The 11,093-nt window shown below is 41.9% G+C and overlaps 2 protein-coding genes across 2 annotated transcripts in view; one reads left to right on the plus strand and one right to left on the minus strand.

Moving 5' to 3' along the window:
• Positions 1–11,093, minus strand: part of LOC135498189 (uncharacterized) — a 52,345-nt gene that overhangs the window by 15,036 nt on the left and 26,216 nt on the right. The window lies entirely within an intron of this gene.
• Positions 4,559–5,617, plus strand: LOC135497668 (uncharacterized protein K02A2.6-like). The gene has a single exon (XM_064787500.1). It carries the CDS (start codon positions 4,559–4,561, stop codon positions 5,615–5,617), a length of 1,059 nt encoding a protein of 352 aa, XP_064643570.1.

Here is an 11,093-nt window from a genome sequence, read left to right on the forward strand (position 1 = left end):
CAGCCAACAGGTTTAAAGTTTCTACGCTAGATGTCGACACAGAGAAAACCAAGACCTGCAAGGCGGGAACTTCAAATCCACCTCTCGTACGATTTGGCATAACCTCTCTAGGGCGGACACCTCTCTATTGCGGACACCTTGGCCCAGTCCCATGGGTGTCCGCAATAGAGAGGTTGTACTGTATATGTACAATTGACATCTGGCCTTTATATCGTGGGCATTCTACGATTAATGAACAGCCAATCAGGAGGCCGTTATAGTGAAGGAGGTTAGGTTGTTGATCTTTTGTTTTAATATATGGTCACTGCCCGCTCGTCCCCGCTCCCCGGGCACCCGCCTGCCCGCCCGCCCCCCCCCCTCCACTTCCAGCCTACTGTGGAATTCCTGTCAGGTAAATTTCCATATTTCCCCATCTTTTTACCTATCTAATATATCTTTAGTGGACCCTCCATTAAACACCCTGGCCCTCTTCCATCTTTCCTTGAAACCTGTGTAGAGAAACTTAGGTATCTACCTGTTACTTTTATCATATTTTATGGCCCCCTCTGATTTTCGACTCAGTAGTCGAGTAGATCACTTATTTAAGTAGATTTTGTGGAATACTTCTAGCTATGTGTCTTGTAATGCAATCTGACTGGAACCTTGGGGTGATACTAAATCACGACCAATCACGACCAATCATGTCCAATCATGACCAACAGTTCAAAAACAGGGTATATGTGGTTTAAAACCATTGAATAATGTTTCTAAAGATAATCTATGAGTTTCAGTCATTTAGGGAGTCAAGTTTTTGAGTTATTTTGAATGCAAGACATGCCAATCGATTGCCGAATCGGGGCTACCGTCGCCATATTTGTTTTGGCTTGCAAGTAGCTGGGTCCAAGGAAAATGTGGAATCCGGGCATGAATGGAGGATGGCATACCGAAAACCAAGCGGCTTTAGGTTAGGGCGTGCCTCCAATGAGTGCACGTGGCTGGATCAAGGGTCTTGGGTAGTGAATTGGGAAAATGGTGCCGGTATCGGAGTTGAGTAGTTTAGTTCGTTTATCTTGACTTTTTTCAGGCGGACTTCAGCGGTAGGAATATGTACTTGCTCCATATTTCGCCTAACACAATATAAATAGATAAATATATATTACAGGCTTCGACAGTACCTTTAACCCCTTTAACCCGCTATGTAGAAAACAAAAACGCATTCCCGGCAGCCGTGCTGCCTGTAAGCTAGCGCCACCTGTTCTTAGTGTTTGTAACTAATCTTAATGACTAGCGCATGCGTAATAAAGGCATCCGCCATCTCTAGTAGAAACTACACGCTTGTCGATTTGTACATGGTACCAGAAGAGGGGTTAAAAATAATCAAAACCAATGGATGCCATCAAACAACCAGACCCGCTATCCCTAGATGGGAATGTAGACCACAACTGGAAGGTCTTCAAACAAAGACTAGATCTTTACATGTTGGCGATTGAAGCGGATAAGTTTGGTGATCCTCGCAAAATTGCTGTTCTGCTTACGGTGGCCGGTCAGGCTGCAACTGATTTGTACAACACATTCGAACTGTCAAATGACGACAAAAAAGTGTTCAAAAAAGTATGTGATGAGTTCGAAAAGTATTGCTCGCCTAAAAAGAACGAGACGTACGAACGGTACATATTCAGAAGCAGATTGCAAAAGCAGGGAGAAAATTTCGACACATTTTACACAGATTTGAGACTGAAGGCCAAAACGTGTGCATTCGAGAATCTGCATGATTCGATGTTACGTGACCAAATTGTATTTGGTATTACTGATGTTAAAACTAGAGAAAGACTGCTCAGAGAACCTGAACTAACATTGGCCAAGTCAGTTTCGGTCTGTCATACTGTAGAGGCAGCACGTCGGCATGTTAAAGCATTGGACACTGTCGGTGCATCATCAGCTGATGCTGCATCTGTCGCTTTCGTGTCGAAGAAGAAATCAAGTTGGCACGGAACTCCAAAGTCGAAAACTTATTCAACGTCACGCACCCAGGGTCAAAAGCATGGTAAAGGGGGCGCTGGTGGTTCAAAGCAAAAACCTGCCAGAGGCCCAGGACCTGGAACTGGTGCATGTACAAGGTGTGGCACAGTTCATGAACATTCAAAAGAACACTGTCCAGCTTACGGCAAAGATTGCATGAAGTGTTCTAAGCCAAATCATTTTGCTAAATTCTGCAAAACGTCAAGCCGTGGTGCACCAAACGTGTCGTTGGTACAACAATCACAGGGAGAGTTCTTTGATAATGATATTGGACTAGATGACCTATTCATTGGCACAGTTCATGTCACAAACCAGGACAATGTCATCACAGATGATGTTGTCACTGACCCAATTGCTGTAGTCACAACCAAAGACACCATCAAGGATGAAACAGTTGAGGAAAAACCCATCAATTCAGTCGAAGTCACCACCGGAGACAAACTAACATCCGGAGAGGAGGTCACAACCGGAGACAAAGTCACAACCGGAGATGATGTCTCAAAGGGACAATCAGTTGATTCCATCAATGTGAAGGACTTGTGGACAGTACCACTAGTGGTGAACGATATGGTACTGCCAATGGTGTTGGACACAGGAGCCAAGGCCAACCTGATCACCTCCGCGGATTTCAAGACTTTAAAAAACAAACCCAAGGTTTTTCACAACAATGTAAATCTAACTGCTTACAATGGCACTGCAATCCCAAACCAAGGTGTTTGTAGACTAAACATTAAGCATAGGAATAAAAGATTCCAAATTTTGTTTGTGATTGTGCCTGAGGGCAAATCATTGCTGGGTTGCAAGGCCTGTGAGCACTTAGATCTGATAAGAAGGACGCCAGTCCTCCAGGTTGTACAGCATGACGAGAGTGATTGTAGAAATGATGAGATTGGTACATTACCATTTGAGTATGATATCAAGCTTAAGGAAGGCTCTGAGCCTGTGATACATGCCCCAAGAAAGGTACCCATGCCGATAAAACCTGATGTTCGTGAAGAACTTTTTAGAATGGTCAAATTGGGTGTACTTCAGCACACTGAGGAGCCCACAGACTGGGTTAACTCAATGGTAGTGATAAAAAAACCCAATGGCAAGCTCAGAATATGCATGGATCCTAAAGATTTAAACAAATGTATCAAAAGAGAGCATCACTATCTTCCAACAAGGGAAGATATTTCCAGTGAAATGGCAGGGGCTAAGTACTTTTCCAAGCTAGACTTATCTCAAGGTTTTTGGCAAATCCCCTTAAGTAAAGAAAGTGTCAAACTTTGTTGCATGAATACCCCTTTTGGAAGGTTCTCCTTCAAAAGGCTTCCATTTGGCCTGTGTTCTGCTCCTGAGGTCTTCCAAGCAGCTATGGAAAAAGTGTTGGAAGGTCTGGATGGGGTAAAAGTAGTCATAGACGACATACTGGTTTGGGGAAATACCAAAGAAGAACATGATGAAAGGTTAAGAAAAGTAATGGAAAGAATCAAGATGTACCACCTGAAACTCAATCATGAAAAATGTCTCATCTGTCAGACAAGTCTCTCATTTGTAGGTGACCGGTACTCAGAAAATGGCATTGAGCCAATGGCTGAAAGAGTTGAGGCAATTACAAAAATGCCACGCCCACAAGACAAAAAGTCACTACAGAGACTGTTAGGTGTGTTTAATTATGTAGGTAAATTCATACCAGGTCTCTCCCAGCGCAATCAGTCACTCCGGTCTCTGCTACAGGACAAAAATGAATGGTCCTGGGGCCCTGAACATGAAAAAGAATGGGCTGATTTGAAAAACTGTCTGATCAAGAGCCCAGTACTGGCCTATTTTGATGCTAAACGTGACACAAAGGTCAGTGCAGATGCCTCAAAAAATGGCATCGGAGCAGTGTTGCTCCAAAAACATGACGCAAATTGGCGCCCAGTTGCCTATGCCGCTAGGTCAATGACCCCGGCAGAGGAACGCTATGCACAGATTGAGAAAGAGTGCCTGGGATTGGCTTATGCATGCCAGAGATTTGATGAATATATCTATGGTCTCCCAACTGTTCAATTGGAAACAGATCATAAGCCTCTCATTCCGATCTCACAAAAGAGCCTAAATGACATGCCAGCTCGAGTGCAGAGGCTCATGATCAAAATCCAAAGGTATGATGTGGAATTTGTCTACACTCCGGGTAAATTTTTGTACATACCTGACACACTGTCAAGGGCAGGTTACTCTCACTGGTAAAACAGATGATTTGAGTAATGAGGTTAAACATCACATAAATATGGTGTATTCCAATATCTCAGCCAGTGAGGAGCAATTAGACAAAATTGCAGAAGCCACAGCAAGTGACCCAGTCTTGACAGTTGTCACTAGTAATCTTGAAAAGACAGTCTGGGCCAAAGGGTCAGCCAGTGCATATTTTCCTTATAGACATGAGTTGACAATGATCAATGGTATTCTATTTAAGGGAAACAGGATTATTATTCCTACCAGCATGAGACAAGAAATGTTAGGCCGCCTTCATGAAGGGCACTTGGGGACAGAGAAAATTAAATCCCTGGCTAGAAACAGTCTTTTTTGGCCCAGTATGGCTGAGGATATAGACAGAATAACATCAGAATGTAGCATTTGTCAGAAGTTCAAGTACAAGCAACAGAAAGAAAACCTGAAGGTGACGTATGATCAAATTGGGCCATGGGAAAGAATTGGCTCTGATCTATTTGAGTTGGGTAACAAAGATTACCTATTGGTCATTGACTACCACTCAAATTTCCCTGAAGTTGTAAAACTCAGCTCAACCAGTTCACCATCCGTGATTAGACATCTGAAGTCTATCTTCAGTAGACATGGTATTCCCAAGATTGTAGTCACAGATAATGGACCACAGTATGCCAGCTTCGAGTTCAGGGAATTTGCAGGTCACTATGGATTTAAACACATAACTTCATCACCAGTATATCCCCAGAGTAATGGGAAATCTGAAAAGGGTGTTCAGATTGTTAAGAGGTTGCTAAAGAAAGCTATTGAGAGTGGTCAAGACCCAGAACTGGCACTATTGCAATATAGGTCAGCACCCCTGAAATGTGGAAAATCCCCAGCTGAACTCCTGTTTAACAGACAGTTGAAAACAAGAGTACCAAGAGTCAACAAAACTGAGCAAGACTCGCAACTGGGTGAAAATATGAAATCTCTCAAAGTTCAACAAAAAGCTCAGTATGACAAATCTGCCAAAGATTTGGTCCCATTAGTATCTGGTGATGTTGTTCGTCTCAGGTTTCCGCCAAATAGTAAGGAATGGAACATCAAGGCAAAAATTGTAAGGGAGGTAGCTCCCAGGTCTTATGAGATTGTAACAGAACAAGGGAAGGTGTATAGGAGAAATAGAAGACACCTACTGAAAACAAAGGAATTGTATGTTCAGGAACAAACAGGGCTGTCGGATGAATCTTATGCCAGTATCTTCAACCAAGTTGATAAATTGTCAACAAATTCACTGCCAGCTGTGGTAGACTCTCAGGTTCAGGAAACTGCCCAGGTTGTTCCAGGACTTCTCTCAAGTAGTCCTCAGAGTACTAGTAGTCCTCAGATTACAAGGCGTTCTGCTAGAATCAGCAAGCCTCCAACAAGACTTATTGAACAGATGTGAATTAGGTATTGAGTGAAAGTAAGGACAGTGACAATCTTAATAGGTGAAAGTGAGGGCTACAATATAATAATTTGTTATTGTTATTGTTTCAAAAAAAAAAAAAAAAAAAAAAAAAAAAAAAAGGGAGATGTAAGCTAGCGCCACCTGTTCTTAGTGTTTGTAACTAATCTTAATGACTAGCGCATGCGTAATAAAGGCATCCGCCATCTCTAGTAGAAACTACACGCTTGTCGATTTACACTGCCCGCTTGACTTGCTACTTCTTGCTACACTCCGGATGCAGTGGAGACGACCTTACACCCACTGTTCGGTCTATCATTAGATCGTGTGAATAGGAAGACGGGGGCACCGCCGATTAATGATGATCCAGAATGTGAGTGAGACGATATCACATTGATTAAAGGGCACCGTCGATTACTGAGCATGGCGATCCAGAGGCACGCCCTAACCTAAAGCCGCTTGGTTTTCGGTATGCCATCCTCCATTCAAGCCCGGATTCCACATATTCCTTGGACCCAGCTACTTGCAAGCCAAAACAAATATGGCGACGGTAGCCCCGATTCGGCAATCGAATGGCATGTCTTGCATTCAAAATAACTCAAAAACTTGACCCCCTAAATGACTGAAACTCATAGATTATCTTTAGAAACATTATTCAATGGTTTTAAACCACAAATACCCTGTTCTTGAACTGTTGGTCATGATTGGTCATGATTGGACATGATTGGTCATGATTGGTCGTGATTTAGTATTACCGGAACCTTGTATGTCAGATTCGTATTTACCGCTATTTAAGTCAAAATCACAGCCCCTCCCCTATTTCAATTCCCTATGCATTGCAGTGCTTTGTACTTTCAAGTTTCGTGTACACCCTGTGTGTAGTTTACGGTGTAGCCTACTTGGTGTAGGCCTACTGTGTTTATAAATGTTATTCTGCATGCGTTTTGACAGATGTCAGAGTCGACTTCGGAGTGTATTTTCATCAATCTATCAAGTTCCATTTATCTCATCCCTCAAAATTCATAATCTCTCGGCATTTTTATATCGTTTCACGATTAAGTCGTGGTGTTAGACCACAATTGCCGCATTTTATTCAAGTTTCATTTGGGATGATTTCTTCACAGGTTCCGTCGAACAGCCGACGTCTCCCTGTTATTTTTCCTATTCTAGAAAATCACTCAGAACTGACTCTCACCTCTGTCAACTTTCATGTAGCTCGGTAAAAGTGATCTTGGGTAACACCTTTCGCAAATCGTACCTCTCTTGTGACATTTTTATCCGTAAAAATCGACACATTTTGACCTGTTTGTGAACTTTCATACGGAGCATCTCCTGTTCATACATGGCGTATGCCCTTTGGGTGACGACACCGGGTTTCGCACCCAGATTCCGAGTTCACATGGTACTTTAAACTTTGTGAATTGTTTTAAAACTTTAGAATATCAAAATTAGATATATGTTCCATTTAATCGAGCAATCTCATTCTTGATACTCATGTCAGAATTATTTGCGAAACCTTTGAATTCGTATTGCAATTTCCGTCGTCTGCTATTTTCGGTCTGTCATCACGTGGTTTACAACCACATTTTTACCTCACCTCTTAGCAGAGGTGAGCTTATCCCATACCGTGGCGTCCGTCGTCCGTCGTCGTCGTCGTCGTCGTCGTCCGTCGTCGTCCGTCGTCCGTTAGCAGGGCACGTTTCGTAACTGTTAGAGCTATTGAGTTGAAACTTGGTACACATGTACCCTTATGTAATGACACCTCATGGAGACCAAGTTTCGGTCCGATTCGTTTCATGGTTTGGCCACCAGGGGGCCAAACGTTAAAAGTGAAAATATGCAATATCTCCCTTAATAGTAGTCGGGAAATTTTGAAAAAAATATGGTAGGTACTTCTAGCAAAGGTGCATCATATATCCTCCGGGTTTTTCATTTGACCTCCTTTTCAAGGTCACAGAGGTCAAATGGTGTAAATTGGCCGTCAGGCCGTAACTATGGCACGTTTCTTAACTGCAATGACTATTGATTCCAAATTTCGTACACATTTACCCCTTAGTCAGGTGATCTCAGGGACCGAAGTTTGGTCCAATATGATTCACCACTTGACCACCAGGGGGCAAAATCCAAAAACCTTAAAAATGTGATTATTCCTTAACTTCTTGCCTGATTGCCACCAATTTGATATCATGGGAACATCTAACCACCATACAGTATACGTCACACAGGTTTTTGATTTGACCTTCTTGTCAAGGTCACAGAGGTCAAATGGCGTAAATTGGCCGTCAGGCCGTAACTATGGCATGTTTCTTAACTGCAATGACTATTGATCACAAATTAAGTACACATGTACCCCTTGGTCAGGTTATCTCAGGTACTGAAGTTTGGTGCGATCTGATTTGCCGTTTGGCCTCCAGGGAGGGGGTCAAATCCTAAATTCTTCAAAATGCCATTATTCCTAGTAATTACTTGCCCGATTGGCACCAATTTTATATCATAAGTACATCTAATTCTAACAACCATTCAATGTGTCACCCGGATCTTTTTTGATTTGACCTACTTTTCAAGGTCACAGAGGTCGAATGTACTGTAAATTGGCCATTTTGGGGAAATTGTAATTGCTTGGACCTACATCAAACCTAACACTACATTACACAATACCATGATCTTTATCCATCTTTCCTCCACATGAGGTGAGCACAATGGCCCTGGCCATTTCATTCTACTGTAACACCGGCCCCGAGTCGTCGTGTGACGAATATATAACCGTTTAAACTATCTAAAACCTATTTTCATGTATTTTCATCCATGTTTCTCGCGTTTTGAGTTAAAATTCGGAAGGAAACGACCCCGTGTTGGTTCTGGAAGCGTTTTATTGTGACTTTGATTTCGTAGTTCGGCCATTCCGCACCCTGTCTTTATGCGCAAAATTATACCAACTTTTTGGGCCGAATTTCGATACTAATTTCCCTTTAGAATAATTCTGAACCAACATTTCTTCTTGAAACTTCATCCTTTTAAAGATAAAACCTTATTCTATCTTAGGTATGTAAATTCGAGTAGTGAATCGGTAACAGAATTATTTTCTGCAACAAATTGTAAACTTGATGTAAACGTCGTCCGAGTTTAGCAAAGCCGCGTAACCCGTTTTTGTCGTATTATTGTTTACGAGTCAATTATCAGTACAAATTCTGTTTGTAAATAATTCTTTATGTAGGATTTTGGCTGAATCTTTCACAACTTGTAATCATCTTTTTTGGTCGTCTACGTCATTTTTAGCAGAAAGTCGCTACAAGAATTATTTCTAGTTAGAAATACCTTGCGTGGTCCCGTTTTGTATGAATTAAGGCGCAAGACCGCCTTTTTGGTAAATCTTTCTTTAAAATTTCTGTGAGAAATTGAATCTCAAATAATTGTTTGTGGAGGAATTTCCGTAAACTTCCTCTCCCCGGTAGATAAGTTCCTATTCTATACCGTTTGTACAATTGTTAAGTCTTGTCTTATAAAAGAATTATTTGTCGATCAAAATGCCAAATTTGGTCGCGGTCTTCCGCCCTCTTTAAAGGGAATTAACGTTAAAATTATTTTGTCGGGAAAATTCGGCTTTTTCATTCGTCTGACAAATAATTCTTTGTGAGCGGATTTCTATAAACTTCCTCGTCAGGATAGATATACCCTTACTCTATCACGTGTGTATGATTTCTTTGCGACAACTTGTAAAATAATTATTTGTGAGTTTGAAATGTAAATGTTAGACATTTTTAGACGGAATTCTACGTCATCAGAATCCAAATTTCGACGTTTCCTATTGGTCAATCGCTGTTATGACGTTATGTTTTTGACGTCTAAAATGTATAAAAGGCGTCATTTCTGAACAGTTAGACAGTTTCAATTTTGGACTCCATTTGTAAGGTTAAAATCCTAAAAATTTAAAGCGAGACCCTCGTAGGCTTGCCTGCGAGTAGGTCCATGCTTTTGTATTAGGAATGTACATAATACATGGAATTTTAGTGTGAATTACGGAATTGGCACTCAATTTCGGAATTCCTTTTTCTATTCCTATGTGTTTGTCTGCCCCATGCTTCCCATTATGTCAGCGAGGGCAGATCCTAATGCACTTTAGACCACGGTCAAATATTTAAATCCGTTCATAAATCATTTACATCTAAATTTCTACATGTGCTTCGTAATCAGACCACTCCTCGCTTCGCTTAGCCAAGATGGCTGATACGTTGATTTATCAAAGAACCGTCCTGTCTTAAGATTTAAGATACTCATTAGGAGTTAATCCTAATATCATTATCTTTTAGTTTAACTGGAAACTGTACTTTAACGTCGCCTCCTCATCCGTTCTGCTGTCGTCGTCATCAAAATTATATATATATATATATATATCATACTTCATTTCCATGAATGATATCGATTTTGCATAAGCACCTATTAAACAAATCTCGGGATATTTCATACATTTGACTTCGTTGATATTATTACCTACAAGCTTTGTGGCGTGCCCTGACGGACTAACGTAAGGTCACTAGTCACGGATTTAGTCACTTGTCGTTACGAAGGGGATAGTTGGTGAACATCCTTATGGTACTGAACTTGGCGATCTCTTTGGCGCGACCCTGTCCATGCCAAGTTTCACCCTGCCACCCACCATGAAGGAAGGACGACCCCAAGTTGAACTGGCGCGACTCTGTCCATGCCAAGTTTCATCCTGCAACCCACCATGAAGGAAGGACGACCCCAAGTTGAACTGGTCGACTATGTATAGAGACGGGGTGGCGCATAGAATCCCGTCATTACGATTTGAAGTCGTCCTTTCTTCTCGGTTGATTAGTGGTTGAAACATGGCATGGACAGAGTCGTGCGAGAACACGGCTATGTCGCACCAGTACCACTTGGTGTCGTCTTTCCTTCTTGGTGGATGGCAGGTAAAAGTCGCATGGACATAAGGCCCTTTTCCACTACCGCACAATCTGTCCCTGTTCAACTGTGCCGTGCTCGGTCCGGACCAATCTTGACACTAGAGGCGCTGATGTCGTTCCTAAACAACGGCTCTAGCACTGCTAAATTGCCACCATCTTGAAAAGCAGTACCGCGCATGTGGAAATGTAAAGAATCTTTACAATTGCAAAGAGGCTATCGCATCACCACTACGCCCGAGAACACGATGGCTGCACTACGCTGCATTGATAGTTTGCAATAAATTCACGTAAAAACACACCAGAACATCTCGGGTTTTATTTACAAAGATCGTATTTTGTTATTTATTTATAAAACAAGCCATTTTATGAAAGAAGGTGGCACTTACTGCCTGGATAAGACTTTGGAGTTTGAAGTGGTGGTGACGCAGTGTTGAAAACACCTGAATCTCAGGATGCCGATATCCAAGATGGCGGAATTTTACCAATTCCAGTGTCTGAAATTGAATTTTAATTTCGGCACTGTGCGAGTTTGGGTCCGGACCCGGCCCACT

The sequence above is a fragment of the Lineus longissimus genome, chromosome 13, assembly GCF_910592395.1.
Source record: "Lineus longissimus chromosome 13, tnLinLong1.2, whole genome shotgun sequence".
NCBI classification, from domain to species: Eukaryota; Metazoa; Nemertea; class Pilidiophora; order Heteronemertea; family Lineidae; genus Lineus; species Lineus longissimus.